Source organism: Carassius auratus, chromosome 18, assembly GCF_003368295.1.
Source record: "Carassius auratus strain Wakin chromosome 18, ASM336829v1, whole genome shotgun sequence".
NCBI lineage: Eukaryota > Metazoa > Chordata > Actinopteri > Cypriniformes > Cyprinidae > Carassius > Carassius auratus.
The window spans coordinates 12,418,890-12,445,790 of NC_039260.1; the positions used below are offsets into that span (position 1 = coordinate 12,418,890).

The 26,901-nt window shown below is 36.8% G+C and overlaps 1 protein-coding gene across 1 annotated transcript in view; it reads right to left on the reverse strand.

Moving 5' to 3' along the window:
* LOC113118476 (leucine zipper protein 2) overlaps positions 1–26,618 on the reverse strand; it is a 135,518-nt gene extending 108,900 nt beyond the window's left edge. The window contains exon 1 of the mRNA XM_026287688.1: positions 26,083–26,618. Coding sequence (XP_026143473.1) covers positions 26,083–26,144 — 62 coding nt within the window. The 5' untranslated portion in view covers positions 26,145–26,618. The remainder of the gene's footprint in view (positions 1–26,082) is intronic.
* Positions 26,619–26,901: the final 283 nt, after the last annotated feature.

Consider the following 26,901-nt stretch of genomic DNA (forward strand, 5'->3'; position numbering starts at 1 on the left):
TCTACTTTGGACCCAGAAAGACCCTTGTTTTGATCATGGCCTGTGTCCTGCAGGGTTGCAATGTGTCTGTAAATTGCCACTTAGAAGCTCGTAATTTCCATTCACCTTTGAAGCGCCCTGCTACGCTAAAGATAAAGCCACACAGTTCTTGGGTGGAAATAAAGAAGCTTATAGGCTTTACCTAGCAGGGGCCAACCATAGACAGCCAGTTTGGCAAATCCCCGCAAATACAACATCTGTGCTAATCAGGTTGCGTTGGAGGTTATGCAGCATTATTGGTCCTATCCATTAGGTTAATAGGATTTACACTGTTATGCTAGCAGACTCTGCGCTGTCTGCTTTAAACTGCGGTCTGTAAGGAACATTATGGACCGTATTTGCATTACACAAAGCCCAGAGTGAGTCGTGAAATCAAAGCCTCTCAATACAAACACCTTCCGCTAATCTCAGAAACATATTACTTCCGTGTAACTTAATGAAAACATATAGATTACTGCCTTTAAAGTTTCCAGGTATTTCATGAAACTCTAGCAGGGTTGAATAAATAAAGTCCATAAAACATTGAGAACGGGTTTATTTTCCACCACTTATGAGTTCCAGCCTAAGATTCATACACTATTGCACAGTTTATCAGCAGAACGTCTCTTAAGCGATCAAATTACAACAAATGTCCAAAAGTGATTTTGTTATCTTTTGTTCGACAGAAGTATCTTTCAATTTTAATCAGGAAAATCTCATTCAAAAGAAACTCATTTCGTGAGGTCAGTGAGTAGATGAAGAAACTGGCAGTCATTGTCTTTTTATCAATACTGGAGAAAGTATCTGGATAACGCTGGCTGTAGAATAGCTATTCTTTGCACATCATTTCATTTTTTTTCTCATTTCCAAGAGTCTCATTTCATTTTCAAAGCATCAATTTCCTCTACTTTGCCCTCATTTTAATTGCCGTTTTGCCATCCCTTGTCTCCACTCAAGTGCAATAATGAGATATTAAATTTATGGCATAAAACCAAACTTTTTGGCAGACGCCTACAACAAAAACAGGCCTCTTTACTGACATCCACTTCATAAAGAACAATATTTGCAAAACAGAAACCGTGAGACCTTACTGTGACACAGCTGATTATTCAAGCCTGTCTGACCTTCCCGGAAATTTAATAAAGCCAATGCGAGAAGCACTTCACAGAAATACTGTTAAACATCAACACAAATACAGTCCAACTGGGGAATTTAAAGTTTTAGGTTACACTAACATAGACAACTTTCTTTACAAACAAGAGACTATTCTTTTCCTGTTGACTCTCGTTCCTAAATGCTGATCTTTGAGCTTCCTCATAACTTGCCATTCAAATGTTCAAGAGGAAGCAGTCGGAAACGTGGGTGGTTTTTGTCATCTCCACATACAGAGAGAAAAGCCATACACGAGGGGCTGAGCTGGTGGATTGACAGGCATCCGTGCTGAGCCCATTTCTTGTGCATTATTCCTACATGTTGAATATTAATAGAAAAAAAAAAGAACTACAACTCATCACCCACAAACTTTCTCTTTTCATTTTTCTCTATATCCTCAGTTGCTGACACCCTCTACAATACACGAGTAAGTTCAAGGCATTGCTGAAGAACTAAACTTAAGAAAATGCCAGTATTTGCATTGGATATGAGATCACAGGATTCTTATTCCAAGGCACAGAACTGTCTTTTACCACATTTATATGCAAGGCCTCCTTTGTCCAAACCCCACAAGGCTTGCAAGTAGTTGAATCTAGATTCCACACAGCCCCCTGTGACAATGTCCTTGTTTTCAATGACAGTTTAAATGGTGGAGTGCTTGTCTGATTGTCCAAGGTTAAGATAAGATGGCCAAGGCCAAGCAACCAGGCCTCTTCTGGATCAACCACCAATCATTCACCTGAAACTAAGACTTGCACTACATGAGGTAGTAAACTTACAATTATAAAAAGTAACAAAAAAGTAACATTTACAAAATGTATATATATATATATATATATATATATATATATATATATATATATATATATATATATATATATTTTAGGCTGTTCTGTCTCAAAGGTTAATGTCAAAATGATTGCCAATCAAATCAAAGAAGGAAGGGTTTACTGTTCACAGAAACCATGCATGAATTCATGTGAATGAGTGCAAGGTGAAGAATCCTCTAATGAAAAAATGTTAAATGACCAACAGCAATATCGCTTTAACTTTTTTTGCCAGTTATTTCTTTTTTTAATTGAAAAATAGGCTGTAATTTACAAGATTCATGTAATTGATAACTGAATGTGGTGAAACAAAAAAGCAATTACATTTTTTTTATTCTTTTTATTTAACTGTCCTTCTTTCTTTTTTCCACCCATTTCCCCAAATTATTTATTCACTTTACTGTAAAAAAAAAAAAAAAAAAAGGGAAAAAAGCCCTTTATCTGTATGCATATTTAATGTGGGTTGCATAGGTTTCAAGTTTTATAGCATAAATATACAGTGTATAGTATAATATTTCATCAAAAATGTATAATCTCTTGGTTATGTTCCAGCCTTTCCCAGTAATGTTTTATTTGCATGTTTTAAGAGTTATTTGTTTACATTAAGACTACGTCCACATTATCTTCTACCCTAATGAAATAGTATTTATTTGGCATTTCTCTCCCTCTCTCTTTTTTCTTTCTTTTTATTTCATTATAAATGATCAGGATATCAATTTCAGTGAAACGTTCAGATGAATTTGATAGTATTCTGCCTGTCTCCCTTTTGCCTTAATCACAGCATGCACAGTACTCAGTTTCGACATGGATTACTGAACTCGACTACATGAACAGGTGTTGGCCTGCCATTATCTGTTAGCATGCGTGACAAGGTTATTCATTCCAGGATATAATAATGAAATTAGTTCTATAATAAGTGTTATAAAACCTTACAGGGAGTGACAGACTGAGAGATCTTTTTATGCAAGTCTAGTAAAAATTCATTTGTTCAGAGTATGTCTTCCTCACCAAAAATAATAGAGAATAGAGAAGAATAACATACAACCGGCTAGAAAAAGGCCATAAACAAAGTGACCCTAGCCACAGTTTGCATCTTTGACGGATTTTATATCCGTACTTTATGAGAGAGAATGTCTCATGAATGTCTCAATACTTCATGGTCAAATGTACACATAAAGCCAACCAAGGATTTGCTTTGGTTTTGCTGGCCTATTGCATTTTTATGAGCGTCCATTTGAAAGTTTAGTCAGGCTCCATGCAGAATGATATCCTGGAATTTCCCAAACTCACGCAGGACAAACAAAATCAGAATTGAGGTGGGTATTGAGGGATTTCAAATATTGCAAGGACAAATACGGAATAAATATTGATTAGTTGCACATGGACATAGTCTGTAATCTGATGAGACTGTCTCTGTTGGACAGAGTATTGATTCTTGTTTTATCCAGTTTTGCAGGTTGCATGTTTTTTTTTTTTTTTTTTTTTTTTTTTTTTTTTTTTTAAATATAATTGAACAAAGCCCTTAGAGAGTAAGTCATCCTGTTATAGCACAGCTGAGGATTCAGGGTAGGGCTGGAATTAGTTCACAAAAGAAGAAGACTGTTAATAGGTTATTATTAGAACATCCCAATTAAATGTTTGAACATTCTGAAATGTTGTTAAACATTCTTCTGAGAGCCATTTAAGATTAGGAGGGTTATTTTTATGATGGTGTTAATAAAAATTTTAGTCATAAGATTAATATAAATAAATACTGCTGAAAGCCCTACATGGCAGACATACGGTGTATTATTTTCTAGATCAATAGAAATAGAATTATTTTCCTTTCAATAGAAACACAATTCTAATTTATGAAGAGATAATGACTGAAATATATATATATATATATATATTGTGTGTGTGTGTGTGTTTGTCAATCATTAACTCTTAATAAATTAGAATAGTGTTTCTATGCATAAATGCAATTATGTATCTATAACACTTACACATAAATAAATAATTATAATCACATAATTGAAGCCATTATCTTTACAAATGAATACTGATGAAATAGCTTATTGTAGTTCCATTGTGCAAATAGTTCTGAAAGTTGTTTTGTTGTTGTAATTGTTTTCTTTAAAGGTTTACTTTTTAGTTCAGAGCATGCTTTTTTTTTTTTTTTTTTAAATATGTTGGCATGGACAGCAACACTACATCATAGAGTGTTAATGTTAAAGAAAAACACAATACTTGACTATAGATAACAGACTTTCAAATACAATCTTTTTGGACAACAAACAAAAATAAGCCGGAGGACTTTCACATTCAAATTCAGAGGAGCTTTTCCCAAATCTCAGAACCATTAGAATCTCAAGACAGCCACAAGAACAGCTGGTCTTCTTCTGTTGTGCATGTAAATTGCATTTCCATTATGGTTAATCAAGATGTTAACACTTCACTCCCAGCCCCAACATCATCTTATTAAGAAAAAAAGCACAGTAGTATTCCTCATTCAACTCACATCACTGTGATATATTGAGCGAACATATAGAGTCAAAATTCAGATGGTCTGCTTTTTAGGATGAGCAAGTCCATAACAAAACATCTGCCAAGATGTATACTCAAGCTAGATTATGTAGAGTTCAAGTTGTAATATTAGTATGCTGGATGTGCCAGAAAATGATTTTATATATCTCACTCAGCATCTGAAGAGGGGCAGACTGTAAATGAGGGTTAAAAATGAAGGCAACATTATAAATGGCTTTTCTTCAGCAGAATTAATCTGTTTATCAATTATTTAAAAAAAAAATAATAATTTTTTGTTTTTTGTTTTGAACAAGTTATGAAATGCAACAACAAAATCAACAACAACAGTGTAAATAAAACTGGCAAACAGTCAAACAGCACAACCATTTTAATAATTCATGCCCCAGTGTGTACTGGGAAGTCCAGCTTCAGAGTAACCAGTATGTGCGCAGCTACTAAAATAAAACAATTCAGTAGCCAATAGATCACCAGCAAGCTTAGACAATTGAATGGCAATAATAGCTAAATAAAATTTTATTGTATTTTATTATATATATATTGAAAAGCTTCATTGTGTGTTACCTAAATCTGTAGGCTGTTTGAATAATAAGTAAACACAAAAATATTATTCTGTATTATTTATTATTGTTTTTTTACAGTGTAAAAATGTTTTAGATAGAGGAAAAAACAAACAAACTGATTTTAAACTCACGAGGGATGCCCTGCCTCATGACTGGCACAAATGGTAATTCAATGTGAACATCACAGCCTAGGAAAGTGTGATTATGGGCATGTGTTCAGCCTGCAGGTGTGTATGTGTGTGTGACACATCATTTCACCCATGTGGCAACAGACGGCATGTAAGTGAATGAACGAACATGTGTTGTAAATGAGAAAAAGAGCGACGGAAAGAAACTCTGGAGTACAGTAAGTGTATCTGTGTGAAGCAGTGTACACTCTGGGGCTATGTCCGAAATCTTCAAATACTGCCTTATCAGACCGCATACAGAGACAGGAAGGCATCAAGACAGGTTTGAATCTAATCCGCACATTACTTCCTGTCAGATGGGATGCCTCCATCTGGTCAAGATTTCAGAAGCAAGCACAGATCCATCACTCCCTACGATATATTGGTTGTTGTATTTTTCCCCAAATTCTTATTTTTTTATCTTTCTGGATTGCTTTTTACACACACACACACACACACACATATATTTTAGTTTTATTAGATTTTAATAGTTATGATAGAAATAAATAGCAATGAAGCATAAAACAGTTAACAGTCATAAAACAGTAAAATTGTATCTTTTAAATTTGACTGAAATTGTAACAGTTCATTTTGATTTTAAGTTTGTCGGGTAAGTGCAGCTCTTCCCCTTAATTTATTTATCCAAAATGTGCCAAGTTCTGTGATATTCTGTCTTATACTGTACGTTGCATTTTTAATACTGGAATTTGTTTGTGTTTGGAAATCAAACTCAGACATATCCCCAGATATCCCACATTGTGCATGCCATTTGGCGACTAGTATTGCGTAGCCAGACCTACAGACTGGAGGCAGAAAGTCTGGGAAACTTGGCCACTTTAAATGGTCAAGGCCTGCCCAACAGGCCAAATGACTGATGGGTAAAGCAATCACATTTTGTTTTGTGCCACATCATGTTTAGGGGCATGGAAACGTCGCAACAATTACAGACCAGTGTGTATTACTGGGACATATTTTAAAAAGTCAATACCGCAGACTTTAAATATTTCACATACTTTTGAAAATCCAGCATTTAGTTGATCCTGAGAAGCGCTCATCATCTTAGTTGAAAATATGACAGTCTACTTCTTCCATGAGGGGGTGTGGCATCATGGCATCTTTGTTTCCAGGTGGAACGTTAAAGAATGCAACACGCACATCTTCCGGAAATCCTGTATAAGTTTGCCATATGCATCAGACGTTCAGCCAGCAGGCCGTGGGCATGACATCTGAGGCTGAAACTATTTGGCGACTTACTGAAAGAATAAAAAAAAGTCAATGTCATCAATGATTCTATTTCTACTGTGAAATAACTGAGAAAATGATTAAATATTCACTTGCTGATCTCAAAATCTCATTTGAATTTGTTCTAGATCTTCAGATGTGATGGTACAGTGCCTGGAAGCCAGTCTGAAACCAGTCTTCACACAAGAGCGCCTGACTGACTGGGCAGCTGCCGTCTGTTTGGAGCTCTGGATCCGTGCAGCCCTAGGCCTAGGTTGAAGCGCACACCTTATTCATGGCATCTCTTCTCGCAACTGCAGGCAATCTTCTGACAGCCTAACTAGGCAACAGACTGAGCCATACCCCACAACCTCTTGTCATTTCATAATAATAAGAGCTGCTCAGCTTGACAAACAAATCTTCACATATTACTCTATCATATGTGCCCATACTGATTTTCTTTTCAGGCTACATATTTGTATGCAAGTCATAGACATACTTTGTATCCATGAGACAACTTGCTTTTTCAGTGCATGTGATGTGGTTCCACAGAACTCCAAAAATATTATTGAAACAACAATATACCCGAAGCTCAAGCTTAATTGCACAACACTAGCAATACAAAGGTCAGGGTTCAACTCCCAAGAAAATGATTTCTTAAAGTTATTTTTTGAAAGTAATATAAGCTGATTTGAATAAAAGCATGCAGGATTCAGACATGTGACCTTTATTAGTTATTTAAAAGCAGAGAATGGATTACAGTAGTGACAGGACAGTGTAGAGCTGACAGCAAGCAAAGTGGGAGAGATAGAGGGAAGCGAGATCAGGAAAGATGCTTGAGCTGGGATTCAAACTTGGGACGACCCGAAGTTCCACAACATGATATGTCAGCACAATGCCGACAAAACAGTTTGCTTATTAAACGCTGAAGTTGTCTGTTCATCATTCTCAGCTTTCAAATGCCTGACTAAGGTTGCAAAACTGAAACCCTGCTGTTTTAATAAATACTCAAGATGTTACATCTGCGTTCAGGAATTTTATTGTCTTTGTAATATTTCTCAAGTCCAACACACCTGCCTGCAGCCATTCAGGTGCACGAGGGGTGTTTATATATTGTTCTGTATTGTTTCAAGATCTATTAAAATGCTGGATATATTTGTCACAAACTCTAACAACTCAATACCACCTAATACCTTATTGATTTTGTGAAAAAGCCTTATGAATTCTTAATTAAAATTCCCAACTGAATTCTCTGTTGAAATTTGAGCATGTATGTGTCTTCTCACTCTCTATCACCAGATGTTGCCCCACTCCTTTGAGAAACTTCAATGCGTGCATGTGTGTGTGTGTGTGTGTGTGTGTGTGTGTGTGTGTGTGTGTGTGTGTTTGTATGTGCTGCAGATCATGCGGAAACTGCTCTCTCCCACATTGACATTCAACCTTGTGCGCCCCTGCTGTCATGCTGTCAGCATCGTCACAGGCGCTGGCCCAGTCAGGAGAGTTCCCAGACAGACAGACCGGGCAAATGGGAGCTGTGGACTTCAGCAACATAACAACGGCCTTTCACCAAATGCCCTGCTGACCAGCAACCAGCACCATGTCAACCCTCACCACAGAAACCAACAGTTCCCACCACCCCCAGGGCTCACGCTGTCAAACAAATGTCACAAAATACAATATACATACAAACAGCCATATGGGCACACAAAGTGGCCCCAGAAAGTAGTTGGACACTTCAGTCACATTTAACACCTACATCAGAACTAATATCATTAAAAAGATTCCTTCATTGGAAGAATGCAATTATTTAAGCAACTCAAATCTCATTGCTTTGACATTTTGCATCTACTGCAATGAAATCCATAAAATTTTAAGTTTGACTTACAGTACTGTTCACAAGTTTGGGGTGGACACGATTTTATATTTTAAAGAATATTTATTTGATTAAAGGGGTCATACGATTTTTTTATTTTATTTTTAAGATCATTATTTTGTGTATTTGGTGTAACAGAATATTTTGACATGCTTTAATGTTCAAAAAACAAATTATTTTTCAAATACTGTACATTATTGTAGGTCCTGTATGCCCCGCCTCTCTCAAACACATAGTTTTCTACAAAGTCCCTCCTACCGACCAGCATAGTCTGCTCTGATTGGCTAGCTGATCCAGTGCATTGTGATTGGCTGAACTCCGCAAGCACTGTAACACCCCTTTCTATAATTGCTGGCTTCATCTTTCAAAATAAATGTAAAGACAATTAATAATGTCCTTAGTTTTACCACCAGTTCAACTATAAAAAAAAATTCAGAAAAAATATATAAGAAATATATTGAAATATAGATAATTTATAACATTATACAGGTAAATATATTTGTTGTAACTTTATCAATTTAATTCATCCTTGCTGAATAAAATCAACTACTATAAAAATCTTACTGACGCCAACAATTTGGAAAAGCAAGTGTCCAAATACTTTTTGGGACCACTATATACACCACTTTGAAAAACATGTTGGGAAAAACATGGCTAGACAGATGCAAATACACAAATACATGCTGTGGCACTGGCAAATCCAATGATAAAGCCATTGCCAAAGCCAGACACACCTGGGTGCTTTTCTATTACCAAGCTCTGTAATAATTCACTGCTTAAATTCAACACAAAATACAAAAATGAGTTGGTGACACATCAGGGCACTGCCAATAACACGCCTTCAAAGAGCCACTCTTCACAGCAAAACTCCTGTTGAGCAGAACTGCAAAAACATAATTTCTCAGAAAAGTTTCAAACCAAATGAGGCATTTGATTTAACATTTGAGTTCATATCGTAACACTTAACACCAGCCGAGCACTGCTTTCACGCTGTGTGTGCGCATACAATCCCATAAACAACTGCTCAGATTTGCTGCTCTGCTCAATGCAATTTCATTGCTCGAACCAGCATTTTATTTACAGAGAATAAACAAAGGAAGTCACTCTTCAGCACAGAGCCTGGTGTGTCGGAAATAGACCATACGGGTCCACCCTGAGAAAGAAAAAACAAACCCAGAGAAAAGAAATATCGGCCCAAAAGATAATGTACCACTACGGCATTATTGGCTGGGAATTTTATCAGTTTTTGCTTGAGAGACATCGGTGGCAAAATACTCCCTCTTCACTGACGCATGGGGTGGGGAGGAGGGTGCTTATCAGAGAGAGGTGTCAGGGCAAAACATTGCACCGCAGCGGCTAGATACAGCACTAATGCAAGCAGCTTTCCTGTCAGAGGAGATGGAGGCAGACACAGAATATGCTTGGTGAAGGAGATTAGATAAAAATAACGGGATCCATTCCCGTGTCGTCCGGGGTGTAGCGGGTATCCTGATAAGGGATTCAGATTTATGTAAGGAGGGAGCAAAAGGAGCAAATATGACATTTTGGAAATGAAATACGGCAGTGAAAAGAGGCAGATATAAAGGTTGAGGCATTGGGGGGTTAATGTGAACCCGGGAACAAAAGATAGCCATGTAAGGGTGCTACCGTGCTACACTGGCTGTTACAAAATGTATGACATCAAAATCAATTTTCTGTCGCATTTCTTTGCAGCCGTCATGAAAAGAGAAAGGTCTCTGTGCCAGGTTCTGCTCAACATCTTTGAACTGGTTCTATGATTTAAACAGATGCACTGTTACAAGGACTGTTAAAAATGTTATATAAATAAATGAATTACATGATTAATCAAATCAACTGCATACATACATATTAAATCCAAATTATTGTGGCAGTCGAAAGCTTTACATAGACACAAAGTGGATGTTCAAGCCAATATTCAGTTTTAGCTTCGTCCATACTGGAACACTGTATTAAAATACACTGACAGTTTCCTGCAATACTTATTCAGCAGCACCACAACACCACCACCAAAATGAAGGACTCTTATGAGCCGGTACTTATTAGGGCTGGTTCCTTTTTTAAGACTGAGGTAAACAATGAGTCCGCACACCAGAAAATGCTCATTAGCAATTTTAATGATTGCTCATCACGTGTAACGTTTCGGGCCCAAGCCCTTCATCATGTCTGATGTTACAGACACGTTACACATGGTGAGCAATCATTAAAATTGCCAAGGAGCATTTTCTGGTGTGCGGACTCATTGTTTAACTTTGCAACTACTTGTCTGCCCAGCACCCAGTTTTAAGGTTTTGGATGTGCGTGCTGTACCTTTGAATTGTAGTCCTTTTTTAAGACTCTAATGGGCTGGTTCTTTTTATTGAACCAAACACATACAGTAAAACAACTGAACTTTCCTTAACAAATTACTCCTATAAAATGCTTCTTTTTATTGAATCAAAAACACACAATCCAAGCAGTGAAGTCTGAATCCTGAATAAATTATTCAAATAAACCAGTTATTTTAGTGAATTAAAAACATACATCGAAACAAGTGACGTCCGGTTCCTAAACGAATGACACCACTGAGCTCGTTCTTTTCATATACAAGTCAAGTCAAGTCACTTTTACGGTCACATCACAACAGCACATGTGCCTTGGTGAGTGAAATTCTTTGTAGCATGCTCCAGAAATTGCAGAAACAATTTACATATAACCATACAGATTTCAACAGATGGCAATGTGCAATATGCACATACATCCCACATAGCAAATGGACTTGGCCCAAATGTTGCCTCAAGCTGGCACTGCTGGCCTCCTGTCGGCAATGGCATGTACCCCATTCAGCCAGAGCTGGGCCATGTGTGGCAATGATGGCATGGGGGGATCCGGCATGTGACCAATGATAAACAAGATAAATACAATATTGCATGATAATGGTTAAATGATCACATACATTTTAATGAAGTGTAGTATTGTTAAAATGTAGTCAAAACAGAATTAAACATTATCATTTCAAAATTAAGCAAATCAGTCAAGTGCATTAAACTGCACTTAATTATAATTTTATTACATTTTATATTATTATTTTCGGTACAAATAATCTTAGAATCCTTACATGAAAAGAAAGTGAACGAGAGTATTTAACCGTTATCATGTAATATTTAGGTTTACTATGGGACACACACTGATCTATAATAGAGAGTGGGGGCATATCATTTTTATTAGTATGCTGTCATGCACAAGCATTAAATAAAATGATCATGAAAGTATTTTATTTTTACTTGAATCCTGTATCCAATTGATGCTTGGTGAGGAACAGATCCAAATTCAAACCGCATTCATTGGCGACATGTCTCCTTCCTCTGTAGCTATAGTAACTATTTAAAAATGTGCCGTTAAGAAGTCTTACAACAAGTTTTATGGCAGCGATACCAAACGCTCATTGGCTCTCGTCGGTTTCATCAGAGATTGCGACATGCCGTCTTTCCGGTGATGCGTGTTTTGATTGAGAAACGCGCACCTTAAGGGAGTGGATCAGGATAGTATTTTCAGCATTTAACAACTTAAATTATGCCCTGCTTCTCACACTACTATTATATTCTGCCAGAGTGGACTGCAACTGCAATGTATTTTGCCATTCATTTTAATAATAATCTAGTGAGATTTTTGAATGTACAAGCAGTCTGAAAACAGCAGGTGCTCCACATGGAGATCTGACCTCACCATCATCGAATCTGTCTGTGATTACATGAAGAAACAGATGAAACTGAGACAAACTAAATCCAGAAGAACTGTGGTCGTATCTCCAAGACGCTTGAAGGAACCTTCCTGCAAAGCTACCTGAAAAAAAAGTGCACTGATGTGCACAAGTAACAATAAACGCAGCATCTGGGTACGTGTTTTCCTGCTCACTTATATTCCCATACAGTTCCTTGAGTGCCTGGTCTGTGTTGGCTTGAGGGAGAATGTAAACAGCTGTGATTATGACCGCTGTAAATTCCCTGGGTAGCCAGAATGGTCGACACAGAAGCATATGAAATTCCAGATCAGGGGAGCAGAAGGATTTAATTGTAGTCTAGGTTTATTCATCACTCCACAAGTTGTTGATAAAGAAACAAATGTCCCCACTTCTGCTTTACTCTGTGAGCTCTTTCATTCTGTCAGAGTGGTGCACATAGAACCTCGATGGTTGGATCTGGAACCAGAACTCAAAGTCCGGTTTGTGTTTCGCGACATAGGAGCCTATTTTTAAAAGCGTGTGTCTGTCGTAGACAGTTATAAAAACAACATCCAACATGCAGGACAACAAAATAACAAGTAAAACAAACAAAAAAAACTGCAAAGTTTACTCTGAGCTCGCAACATGGCCGCCATGCTTGGCGCCATCTTGGATTTGGATTGAGGAACAATCCAGCAAGTAAAGTCTGAATCCAGAATGAATGTCTCTAAGATGGTTCTTTTTTTCTGAATCAAAGACATAAAAGAAAACCAATGTAGTCTGATTCATGAACAAATGAACTGTATGATCATGTTGTTTTCAGTAAATCAAATCAAACAGTAAAAGTCTGATTCCTGAACAAATCTCTAATGAGACAGTTCTTTTTACTCAATCAAACTAGAGTGAATCAAATCTAATTGTGAGGGCTTTTCAAGTAATACTTCATTTTTTTGCAAGTTTAGTATTATTTAATCTAAAGTTAAGACCATTTAACAGATTACAATTGTCACTTTAAATTTTTCTAAATATGTCTTCAAAAACAAACAAAAAAAGTTTTGCGTGGTTCCCACTCCAAGTTCTCTGTAAACTTTTTATCTTATTTCACCAAAACCCAGACAGTTCCCTTCCCAAGTCAAGACGCCAGTTTGTCTCATCCGGTTGTGGGCCCCTCTATCATTCAACGCAAATAGAGCCTCCCAAAGGCCCTGGGCCATCCTTCTTTCATGATCAGAGCCATAGATTTGTAGCATGTTTTATTCATGAAGTTCTCTTTTGTACATGCCTGACCAAGTCTTTCCTCGCACACTTTAATCTAAGTAATCACTAGTGAGTTATGCATCTCTGCTCTTTCTTTTCGGTTCCATGAGGGACCAATTACAGGCTATTAAGAGAGAGAGACAAGACAAAGGCATGGGGAGGCGGAGACAGAGATGCAATCGTGATTTATAAGAAGCTTCCATGGTGCGATGGCTGCTTGACATAAACACCCGGATATGGTTTGTTGTTGCTCCTACCATCTTTTCCCTCTTAAATTATTCATGCTGCTCCACTAAAAATTGGTAACATAAATAGAGGCTTTAGAGCCGAGCCATTACACCACACCCTACGAGACCATTCCTGAGAGACGGCTTGAGAGCCAGTAAACGAATTTTCCTGTCTTCTTAGGGAAATAGCTCAGGGTGTGAAGATTTGAAAATCTCTCATTATTTTGCTCTCCGTTTGATCAGCCTAATGCTGGAACTAATGCAAGCGGAGAATTAACGTGCATTAGTTCTACTGAAGGCTAGATTCAAAAGCACAAGTTTTTTTGTTTTTGTTTTTTACAGACATCATTTGTTTCAGAGCAATTTACCCCAAGAGCCTGTGAAAAACATTGGTGTGCTGCATGCTCAATGGAAAGCTCTTATAAATTGAAGTCCATATATCTTTGACTTCACAGTTTGTCTTCTCAATCAGCTAATGCTTTCAAACATCTTGGCTGGATGGGCTACAAACAAATGCACACAACTTTACAAATGCTAGAGGACACCATTTGAAAGGGAGCTAAAGAGTTTTCAGCTAAAATAATTCAGAAGATCCTTTCAGCGTCAGTTGAAAGTCAGTCATTCTGAATGTCCACTTTGTCCTTTTCAAGTCAAACCATGTGACATCCTTGCAAACCACTCATGTCATTGCCTTGCAGTGTTGTCACCCTCCATACAGCGGAAAAAAGCCCCATCCGTTCCCTGGACTCTGATCAACCTTGGAGACAAGATTAATGGCTGAATAAAACTCACAAATGACTGGACACTTTTGGACTCTCATCCGCCCTCGATCCCCAAACGGCAAAACATGCATAAACACACACACAAGCTCACACACATACTTTCCACTCCGGCCTTGTCCTGACACACCTCAGGTTGCAAAGCTGCTGGGAGATTCAAGTTTGACTGACAGGCAGCCATTTTTCTCTCAAAGGGGGTGTCAAGGTTACTTTCCTTTTCCTCTGCATCATGCACAAAATGTAAAATAAAAAGACAGGGTCCTCTAGGGAAATAGGACTTTATAATCAAAGCTTATATCAAAAATAACCAGGGAGAGAATATAATAAGCTAAACTGCTTTATCTAAAAGTTTTTTTTTTTCTTTCTGAGAAACAGCAACTTTGGATTCACAGCACACTGATTCTTGAGTTATGGAACAAAACAGTCAACAACAGTGAGAAAGAAAAAGGTTTAAGAAAAAGGATTTTTTTTTCTGTGCAGCATGTTTTGAGGAATTCACCTGTGTTTAGGTGCAATCTCTGCTGTTTCCATTGTCTCATAAAATGTGATTTCTCTATATGGGTCAACGCTGCTTGATACATCAAAAAATATTGACAAAATCCCTTCAAAGATTGAATTAATTTATACCACAGGATGGTTTCCAACTGATTTTAAACTCTGTCTATTGAACTGTCGCGACAGAAAATTGCCATATTTTGCACACCACACATGTAATAAGCCCAATAGCCATTTTTTTTTGTTGTTGTTTTCAACTATAGATGCTACTTAAAAAGCTAAATAATTTTTAGACAATTTGTGTGATTGAATTGGGCATATGGTTGTGATAAGCACAATTACTTATAATTATATAAAAAAAATATGCAACTCAACAGAGCCTGTATAATGTTATTCATTATTATTCAGGATGAAGACTTATGATTTTGCCCAATTATAAATTAGTTTTTGTAAATTTCAAAAGAGACAAATCTATAAATGTTTTATAAGAGTGGTAGATATTAAAGGGATACTCCACCCCAAACTAAAAATGTTGTCATTAATCACTTACCCGTAAAACCTTAGTTCGTCTTCAGAACACAGATATTTTGGATGAAAACTGAGAGGCTTGTGTCTGTCCCATAGACTGCCAAGTAGTTACACTGTCAAAGTCCAGAAAAGTATGAAAGACATTGTCATAATTATCCATCTGGCATCAGTGGTTCAACCTTAACATTATGAAGAGATGAGAATACCTTTTGTATATGAATAAAATAGAGACTGTTGACAAAGGAATTGTTGAATAAAGTCGTTTTTTTTTTTTTTTTATATATATAAACATTATTTTCGTCGCTTCTTTTGAGATGATTTTTTTTTTTTTTTTTTTAAATGTAAACATCGTTTTAATGGTTAAATTATTGTTAAATAAATAATGTTATTGTTATTCTGAAATAAATGACAAAAGCAATTATATCTCATGGTTTATGCTAAATTATACAGTAACCAGTCCATTAGCAATTAAAGATCTTAAATATTTAGCATATTTCATGAAAGATCCATGAGTTTAAAGCTTTAGAGGCCTACACTTAAAAATAAAGGGGCTTCAAAAGGTTCTTTACATTGATGCCATAGAAGAACCAGTATTGGTTCCACAAAGAACCATTCAGTCAAAGGTTGTTTAAAGAACCATCTCTTTCTTACCTTTTTATAATCTGAAGAACCTTCTTTCACCAGAAATAACTTTTTGTAAAACATAAAGGTTTATGGAACGATTTAAACAAAAGGGTTATTCCATGGCATCGTGAAGCACCTTTATTTTTAATAGAGTATATTGTGACCTTTATTTCTGCCTCCGGAAACGCATTTCCCACTAATCCCCCCCAAAAAAAAAAAAAAAAAATACTTCTGAGAAACAGAACTGGTATAAATGTATCACTTAAGTTAGACACGCCTAGTCATGAAGAACTAAATTTTGTTTCAGGGTTATTCTGCCTTTATCTGTCCATGAACTTTCATTTCATATAAAAATCAAAATCATCTCAGCACCCCAAAAGTTACTGGGCGAAAAAAATGACAAGGAGGGACGTGAGAAGATATGACCCTGAGAGCATGAAAAAGGAGACAGGAAGAATGAATTGCCGCACCATTCCTTCCATCTTTAATAACTCTCTTATTTAAAAAAAAAAAAAAAAGAAAAAAAAGAAAAAAGAAAGCAGCAGCCTGAACCAAGGCCAAGATTTGCTGTGTGTCTTTTATGAGATCTAATGAATATACAGTTTTTGTAAATTGCCAATCATGCCATTCACCAGAACATTTCTATGCTGGCTTGCAAAATCTCTGCCTTTACTTCCCCAGTAACCAGCTATCCCTTGGTGCTTTTGTTTTTATCTAAATTAGTAATGTCAGCGCTACAGCGAGAAACATTTTTGGTGGGGAAGCTATATTCATTTAACCAAGGCATCCCGTTTTCAAATAAACCTCATTCCACTCTGCTTTGATTGGAAATTGAGGTTTTTGGTAGTACTAGAAAGGGTTTCTTTTTTTTTTTCATCAACACATATTTGGAAAAGAAATGCAACTTCATTCAGAAATGATGCATAATAACAATAGCATTTTAAAAATATATATTGTCAAATGGTGTGCATATGGTAGACAGACTTTAGAATTCTGTCATTTTAGGGGCTGCATACATGTTAACCAATAACTGGCCTCATATATTAAACAACATTATTAAACAAACAACATTTGAACAGATTTCACCAATTTATGTAACTTTAAAAGTAATTTGTTTGGAAGCCACTGTCTTTGATTCACTACAAAGCATCTCATTAAAGTCATTTGTTTGGGAATCAGACTAGATTACTTGTGCTGTTTTTTACTGACTAACAAAAAATGGTTCATATGTTGTGGAAAATGTGCAAAACTATTTTTTTTTAGACTGTAGATTCAATAGCAATAGTTTGAGTTGACTGAGTTTTCCGTCTGGACTGGAAGATACATGATCCAAACAAACAACATTTCAGTTCCAAAATGGAACTGCTTCTAAATAACAGGTTCTTGCTTCCCACATTCTTTTCAGGGCAAGTGAGAGGTTTGTGCGCTGTCTTAAACTCTACGTTTTTGACAGTTCAATTTACTCCTATGGCGACAAAAACAGACATGCTTCAATGTCTGCGTAACATAAATGCAGAGCACCCAATGCAATACTTCACACCACTCACTTCCTGTGGGCATTAATTTTAAGTTAAAGCACAGTCTGTAGAGCTCTCTGTTTAAACAGCTTAATCGCCAACCTCTCTCTCCCACTCTATTCAGTGGAAGCGCAGGCGATGCAGGGCTTCAAACTTCTAGCTGGGAAAGGCATCCATCTCTCCTTCCTGTTCTGAAACAGTTCCCGCTGTTTATTTATTTATATGTCCCTTACAATCCTATTAGAGTGTTTATAAGACATGGCTTTATGATTCCTGCTATAATTCTGCAAAGTCTGCTAAGAGGTTTTGCATATTCATTCATGACTCTTCATAGTGGCACACAAGTCATTTTCATATTCAGAAGCTGACTGAAAAGATCCGCAGGGTTATTATCATTGATTAAAACTAAACTAAAAGCATAAAACCGGTTTTGTTACTTGAAACAACTTGAAATTTTCACAACTGTGTTTTGCTTAGAAAATGCAACTGACTTCCAAGGCAAAAGTTGACTGCTACTTGCAAAAAAAAAACACGCTTTTAAAACGCGCTGTGACTAAAGCTTAAATAATATAAAATAATTTGTTAACATTAACACTGCTGCTCCGTCTATACAATAAAACCACTGACTTAATTTGCATGCCTGAATGTATGCTGATCAATGAATTTGTCTGCATCTCTTTATGAAAGCCTTTCTGCTGAAAAGAGGGAAAATAGCCTCCTTTTTTTCTCTCAATTTCGAGTTGGCATGAATGCCATAAAACTGAAGCTAGTTAGCAGGACATGAATTTCAAATCCTACAGTTACATTATGTGTGACTGTTCCCATCCCTATATAAAACAATGTTTCTGTGTCCTTTTTTTGTCTTTGTTCCAATGTAAATTTGTTCAGCAAGATGTTTACAAGGAACACATTAAGATTACGCTCAGGACTCTCAACACTGCATCCAATAATGGCCTAGGCCTATGTTTGATAAGACTTATTAACAGTTAACTATATTAGCTAATATACTGTCATTAAAGAATACTTCTTAAGCATTTTTTTATAGTTCATATTGATTTTAAAGTTTACTAATACATTTTTAAATTCAAAAGTTATTTCTGTTTATATTAGTCATGAACTAATGTCATGAACTTGCAATGAACAGCTGTATTTTAATTAAATAACGTTAACAAAGGTTATTAAAAACTTTAACAAAAATATTACTCATGGTTAATGCATTAACTAATGTCAACTAATGGGACCCTATAGTAAAGTGTGACCATATATATATGTTTGTATGTTTACATTCAAATCACAAAGTGTCATGCATTTCAGGACATTTTTAAATTGCTACAAAAATCTATCTTGAATATATTAACTGTTTGCCAGCCTTCTTTTCATCAGGTTCTTGGAAAACACCAGGTGTCATGAGGGTCACATTCATGGAGATGTAGCTTTAATTTAAGGACCACATTGTTTTCAAAAGTCATTTTGAGATGATTTTGATTCGATGGACCAAAAATAGTGATATCCAGTAGGTGGTTTGTTCGCTTGTTTGGCATACTTGATTTGCGACCCAGTTTATGTGCTACCAAATATTTTCTCATCCAAATTCAAGGAGGCACTGCCTTGGAGAAAACACCCCTGACACCGACGGCCTAAACAGAGGATGGATGCAGTTGTGATGTTGACATTTTCAAAAACGGTCCGGGTGGTAATCGTCCTTGTAGATCACCAGGTGTCTTAATTAGTTTTATATTCGGCGTGGGCAAAGCAAGGTTCTGTTTATTGTTAATTTACTTTTGTGACTATTTGACAGCCTGCTTGGTTGCCATGGCGTTCTGATTACAGTATGCCTCGCGAATTTTAATTTTCACTCTGTCAAGGCAAGAGCACAGGACAACCGCCTCTCCCCACTAACCACCAATCTACCCCAATCTGCATGCACATCCTCACACGTATGACATTGTCTGTGCATTCAGAACGTCTCTAGAGAATCTTCCTTTCTGACTGGCTTATCTCATCAAAGCCACGGTCCTACAAAATATCCCTTGCATGAGGAATACCCATATTCAGATCATCCATGGGGTTGATCTGGCCGCAGAAACCTGCAAGGGCTAAAATGCTCCATTCTTTATTAATGCATACTACGTAGGTCAAGATGAAATAATAATAATTTTTAAATGTCATTTTCTATATTGCACATTAAAGGAATATTCTAAATTACATTGTTCTAAATATTTAAGACAAGTTCAACCAACAGCATTTAGTATGATGTTGATACCAAATTATTTTTTGCTATAAAAATTGTTTCACTCTCGTTTGATGATAGATGGATGGATAGATGTATGGATGTATAACTTTTACATTTTTAATTACTGTTAAAATGCATCATTTTTACATCTGCTTTAGTGTTTTAGTTTCTAAAACATTACATTGGCTTGGTGGCAAAACTGGAAACTGGGTATAGATTTACATAGAAGGTTATTTTTCACACTACAATTATATGAACACACATATTGTTTAAGTCTTGTTGCAATACTGTTTGAATACTGAGTATTGTAAAGGCCTTAACACTTAGACCTCATTCGCTTCCACTCTAAGCTGTAAGACAGATTTATTTAAAATAAAAAAAGCAGAGACAAGTTGAAATTCATTTTTATGCTAAGTACTGTAGCACTGTGCCAAAATGCTGTCGATCGAGTTTAACTTGGACTGAACTCAGAATATTCCTTTAATATACAATGAATCATGCTCCTTTCAGTCGGGTAAAATATGAATTAAAGGAATTTCAAATCATAAATAAAGCTTAAACGTAATCACAAGTTCCAACAGAAATCTTCCGGCGCAAATAACAGACGCGACCCAAGGAGAGAAAGAGGTCTGTAAGGTGGCTGCCATGCACCACGTAGGTGAGCACAGAATAATGTTGGACCTTTTCCATTTACTACTCACGATGCCAAGCACTCAGGGTGCGGTTACGCATGGGCACCTCTGGATCTGCCAACAAATCTGTTCTATTCTCCAGCCTGGCACATGCTCCTCTCCACTCTCAATGCAAGCTTGAGATACAGCCACAGCAGTTCCTTATTCTTTAGAATCTATCAGTGAAACATACAGGGAGAGGCTGTCAGATTAAAGCCATTGCGTCAGGCTGGATATTTTGAGAACATTTTCAGAGGTTTAACCCCCAGGATGCTGCTGGAAAACACAAGGCAGGAAAGAAAAAAAACAGGAGCAAAAGAAACATACCTCAAACCACCGTCTTTTGAAAAACCTTCAATCGCACGCAACTGGGTTAACCTGAATTGGAAACTATATTATCTTGGTTTGCTAAAAGAACGACGTGTTATTCGCACTACTAAGCAAAACACACGAAAGAAAGAAAGTGCATGACCCTCACTAATCAGTGTGTTCCCAGCTAATTCTGCTAGTACGCTCACTGACTAGAGTGATTCCTATCAAGGGAACAATCACGGGTGGCCATGGTAACCATAAAGCATCATGCAAGGTCATTATTCACACAAAGAAAGAATGGAATATTTCATCGCATCCGAGTAGCCAGAGCGTGAGGATATCAGCGCGAATGTTCAAGCCATTAAACCAAAAGATTTATGGGTAATGATCAAACCCATAGAGCACGGCTAGGAGACATACGACCCCCTCCCACCAGCCACTGTGTCATCGATCCACACCGCAATGAGTTTGTCTTCCCAGTCATTTTCCGACATGACACTGCTGCCTCCGAGGCTTTGCCTGATAAAAACAAAAGACTCAGGCTTCTGCAGGGGGGAAAACGCACATGAGCAATTACATGACCATTCTTGATCTAGATTTAAAATTGGAGATCCCCACCTTTCGTCTTACATTTATACCTTTGCGAATGCTCTTTTTTGACATTTCACTCACTTCACTGGAGGCAAAGTTTTGGCAGAAGAGGCTGCCACGGTTCCCCACATCAAAGTTTGAGTCATCAGAGAGAGAGACTGCGATCCTGAGGGAGACGCTGCAGGCATGCGAGCGGAACTGAAAAGCACTGACAGTTGTAACAGTGAACTATAAGCCACTTGAGCCGGAGAACCAAAACCCAGAGCCACAATATAGAGGATGTGATAAAGAGACGTTTAACAACTTAGTTTAACACTTAACTCGAGCGGTGTGAATTTTTTTTTTATGGAAACACATTCTGGAAATGATCACTCAATCAAAGGGTTCTGTTTAAAAGGGGTTGTTCATTACAAAATAAAAAATCTGTCTTCAAAAATACTCATGTGTGGAACACAATAGAAGACATTTATTTTGAAGGCCTTCTTTTCCAGTAAAAAAAATAAAGTTTCGTAACCTGAAACTTTAGGAGAACTAATTTCAGAATAAATCGAATTTTTATAAAAACATTTCGGTTGCACTTTATTTTACAGTACGTGTACTAACATGTACCTATAGTTTACTTACAGTGTATTTATCTAAGAAAATTCTGGTAATACAAGGTAACTACATGGGGTAGGATTAGGTTTAGGGGTAGGTTCAGGGTTAGTACCTAGTTATTACATAGTTATTGTAATTACTATAATAAGTACATTGTATGTACATGGGGAACAGGATTGTAAAATAAAGTGCTACCAACATTTCTTATGCACACCAAAAGTCTGCATTTGTTTGATTGCATTTATTTGAAAATAAAGTTAAAGCAGTAATATTGTGTATTAATATTATTTGACTTTAAATTTACTCTTATATGTATTAATCTATTATTATTATTATTATTATTATTATTATTATTAGAAACATTGATACGTTTTTGTAATTTATAATTTTTTTTTCATTTTTATATATTTTAAATAAAGCAACTAATTTAATTAAATAGTGATAATATAATAGACAAAATCAACATTAAATAAAACTTTCAAAATTATATGTGTGTGTGTGTGTGTGTGCGCGCGTGTGACCCTGGAGCACAAAACCTGTTGCATGGGAATATTTGTAGCAATAGCCAACAATACATGGTATGTGTCAAAACTGTCAATTTTCCTTTTATGCCAAAAATCATTGGGATGTTAGGTTAAGGTCATGTTCCATGAAGACATTTTATAAATTTCCTACCATAAAAACGTAATTTTTGATTAGTAATATGCATTGTTAAGAACTTCATTTGGACAACTTTAAAGGCGATTTTCTCAATATTTAGATTTTTCAAATTCCAGATTTTCAAATAGTTGAATCTCCGCCAAATATTGTCCTATCCTAACAAACCATCAATGAAAAGATTATTTGTTCAGCTTTCAGATTATGTACAGTATACATCTCAACTGTATATATCTAGAGAATCTTCCTTTCTGACTGGCTTATCTCATCAAAGCCAACGGTCCTACAAAATATCCCTTGCATGAGGAATACGCATATACAGATCATCCATGGTTGATCTGGCCGCAGAAAACAGCAAGGGCTAAAATGCTCCATTCTTTATTAATGCATACTACATAGTTCAAGATAAAATAATAATCATTTTTAAATGTCATTTTCTACATTGCACATTAAAGGAATATTCTAAATTCCATTGTTATAAATATTTAAGACAAGTTCAACCAACAGCATTTAGTATGACGTTGATACCAAATTATTTTTACCATAAAAATTGTTTCACTCTCGTTTCCTTTCTTTAAAGATGATAGATGGACGGATAGATGTATGGATGTATGTATAACTTCCACATTTTTAAAATGCATCATTTTTACATCTGCTTTAGTGTTTTAGTTTCTACAACATTACATTGGCTTGGCAGCAAAACTGGAAAATGTGTATAACTTTATATATATAGCGCTTTAATTTTAAGCATTTTTATGAAGAAATTAATTAATAAAGCTGCTTAATAATATATAAAATCTATAAACTAGTGTTTAACGAACAACAAGCGCACAGGCATGCCATGAACATGTGGCTGTGGAAGAATTCAATTACTCCAAATAAGTGAAGAGCAATAAGCAATTTTTGCGATACTTACGGGCTCTGATGAAATTATTCAGTACAGCTCTGTTTGGAGTAGGTTTCCCCAAACATCAAATGCTTATGCAGCATAATGTAATCATCTCTCTGTATAAACTGCTGAATAGCACAGCTTGCTGATTTATACATGTGTAGTTCAATACACTTGTCTGTTGAGCTTTGCAGACCAGTAAGCAGAATTGATGAAATGTTGGTGTAGATTGTAAGAAAGCGTTTTTGCTCTTGGCATGAGAGTGGTTTACTGCTGAGCTGGGATTCTGGATATCTAAATGAGAGCCGCGCAAACATAATTTATGACCATGTTTTTAATCTACGAATCTGAAGAAAGTCATTTAAAAATTGAAAGAAACATCAAAAAGTAGTGCTGCACTCTTAATATTTAAAAACAATATTTCTATACTCATAAGAAGTGAGAAAGTATGATTTGTGTTACATTATGAGCTCCATGCAGCTGTCCCTGATTAACTGTAACATGCTATGTTTTATGTACTAGAAAACTCTTCCAATTATTGATACACAGTGCAATTTTATAGACCATTTCTCTCAGAGTGTGTGATCTTTGGAAAGGTAAAACTGGCAGCCTCATCTTCATCTTATACCACTTACTATGAATACTGTACTGTGCTAAATTGTGCTTCGCAACTGAATAATATGTTGTTCAAATGATATAAGCACAAAAATAAACAAAGAATAGTAAAAGAGCATCACCAAAAGACAACAAAAGGTAAGACTTTTGTGATGACTAACACAGAGCTGTAGTGATGCTCAGTCTGGAGCAAATCAAGAGAAATTAGGGCAAGTTTTGTTTTCTGTACCACTTGAGTCACTGTTGGTTGGGATTTTTATGCTCCACTGCACTGTATCTCAATGGTTGGGAGTATGAACTTCATCTCTGGTGACTTGAATAAAAACAGACAAATAGAATAATAACTTTTCAAAAAGTTAACATTTTAAAAAACTGTTTTGTTTTCTTGTCAATAAGAATTTAAAGCAAATCATCTGTAGAATCACTCAAAAGAGCAGTAAGGTTATGGGTTTGATTCCCAGGAAAAGCATGAAATGAAAACAATTATACATTGAAATCAATTCAAGTCGCTTTGGATTTTACATGGACACCATGTAAACACAAGTCTGGAGATGTAAAAGGAACATGAATTAAAAGAGTTTTTGTATGATTTCTCTGTACAGTAAAACATTACAGGCATCATTGCCCCGTGGCAGTTTCAGTGCAGCAGCATCTTGGTTTGTATTGAAAAATTCCTTGTATTATTTGAAAAGGTAGTTCAAATGTGTGTTTGACACTGGTCTAATGAGAATCTGGAGATGTGATTTACAGAGACTGGCCTTGATAAATGTCTTGCATTAGTGAGATTAAATTCTCTTCATGTTATAAGATGACCACATTAACATTGTAAGATACTTTTCAACTAAGTGATATCATAACAATAAAATAATACAAAAATTACTGATATTTACTCCCATGTTTCATTAGTAGTTTATCAAAAATATTTTAATGTTTAAACTATTTTATTATTATTCATAAACCATAAAATACTTGGATTTTTGCTGTAAAATACAACAAAATGTTTTTATTAGTTTAAAAAAAAGTGTAAATTTCTTAGGTACTGAGCAGATGTTAGTTCTTGAAGTAGCTCGATATACAATATTAACATTATATTATAGGTTACAAACTGTAAAATATTCAGGCTCCAAAAGCTGTACCACACTGCTGAGTATCTGGCAACCAGAGCTTTTATTTAGTTGGTTATTTTTTTCACTGATGGATTTGCAATAACTCTTCCATACTAGTGGCACACAATGTGTGTGTGTGTTTGCACGCATGTTACCAATAACTGAATCAGTGTTTGTAATACAAGCATGTACTGTATGCTCTCGGGCCACTCCCTGGACAAGTCTAAAGGGCAGGAGTATTTTCAGAACAAATTTGCTATTAACAAGCTTTTTAATTTACCCCAAAAGAGCATAAAAATGCCCCATAGATGATAAGTCAATGGTGAAATATTGGCTGAGTGCTCACTGACCTTTCCCGTGCTCTGGGTTCAGAGAGGAAGATGCACGGCTTTATCAGTAGTTAAATTAATGATCAATCCTTGAAAACTCCCTGACTCTGCAAGACTCTTCCTGGCTTAGCCATTCTTCTCTCTTTATTCCTCATCTCAGATTCCTCCCGTCACTGCATAATACACACATACACACATACACACACACACACACACACACGCACGCACACAATCACGTTCTGCAATTGCACAGGCATCCCAAACCTTTGACTGCCACAAAACTTGCTCCTTTCCATTTATGCCACAAACCCCTGCCACATTTCGCATTTCACGAAAAGCAAACGTCTCTGTTTTGTCTGCCGGCTAGCCAAGCCCAGAACAGAAGCAGGAAAAAGTTGAGCTCTTAAGCATCTTTCTCCTCGCTCTCGGTGCCGTCTCAATCGCTCTCTCCTTCTCTCTTAAGAGATTTTTAAGCACAGACAGAGGCTTTAACAGTAGCCTACATCACAGATGAATATAATCAGCTATTGTGTCCCCTACAGACAGACTGATGGGGTTGATGGATAAAGCCAGTGATGTAAATCTGCTCTTACCTGCTGTTGAAGCTTAAAGCTGGGAGGAGGAACAAGAGGTATACGGCACCGATGAATTTCATTGCTTTGTCTTGCTCTCATGCACTCGGCGTCTCTTTCCCCCTTTTTCTCTCGATTGCTCGCTTTTCCCTTCTCCCTTCTCCCGTTCTCTCTCCCTCTCCTCGCTGGCTCGCTCGCCCGTACTCTCTCTCTCTCTTTTAGTGGTGCACACGCCGTGGCAGACAGATGCAACGCTGCGAGCGGTCTGTGTATGTGAAAGTGCGGGGCTCCTCAGCTTCAAATAGCTGGGACGGGGAGACGGACAGATTTATTAATGGCCAGGAACCAGGGTGCAGGGGCGGGGGATCCAGGATCCGGGGAGGAAGACTGGAAAATGATTTGAGGTGGTGAGGTGATGTCAGCATCAATACAGCCAGTGGCTCCCTGTCTTTCTCTTCTGCGTTCCACGGCGAGATGAATACCTGCTGGTGTGTCCCACATGATATCCATCTGTCTGCGTTATTACCAGCAGCCTTGGGACGGGGCAGGGCGATTATCTGGGCTCGCGGCGTGCAGGGTTACTCCACAAAGACTAAATTAATCAATTTTCGTGGAGATTACACTTTGATGGCAGGGTTCATTAGTTTGACATTTTGTTCTCTGTTGTCCGTCAGAGTAATTGATGAGACATTTCCCTGCTCACCATTTCATATTGTGAGATTAAGAGGGTAAACCGATCGTGATGAATTTAATAGTCGCTTTACCCTTCCGCCGTTCCACCACATCTGATGTCTCCATCCGGCTTCTCAAACCAGTGTTCAGTTTCTGGACACGAGGTTA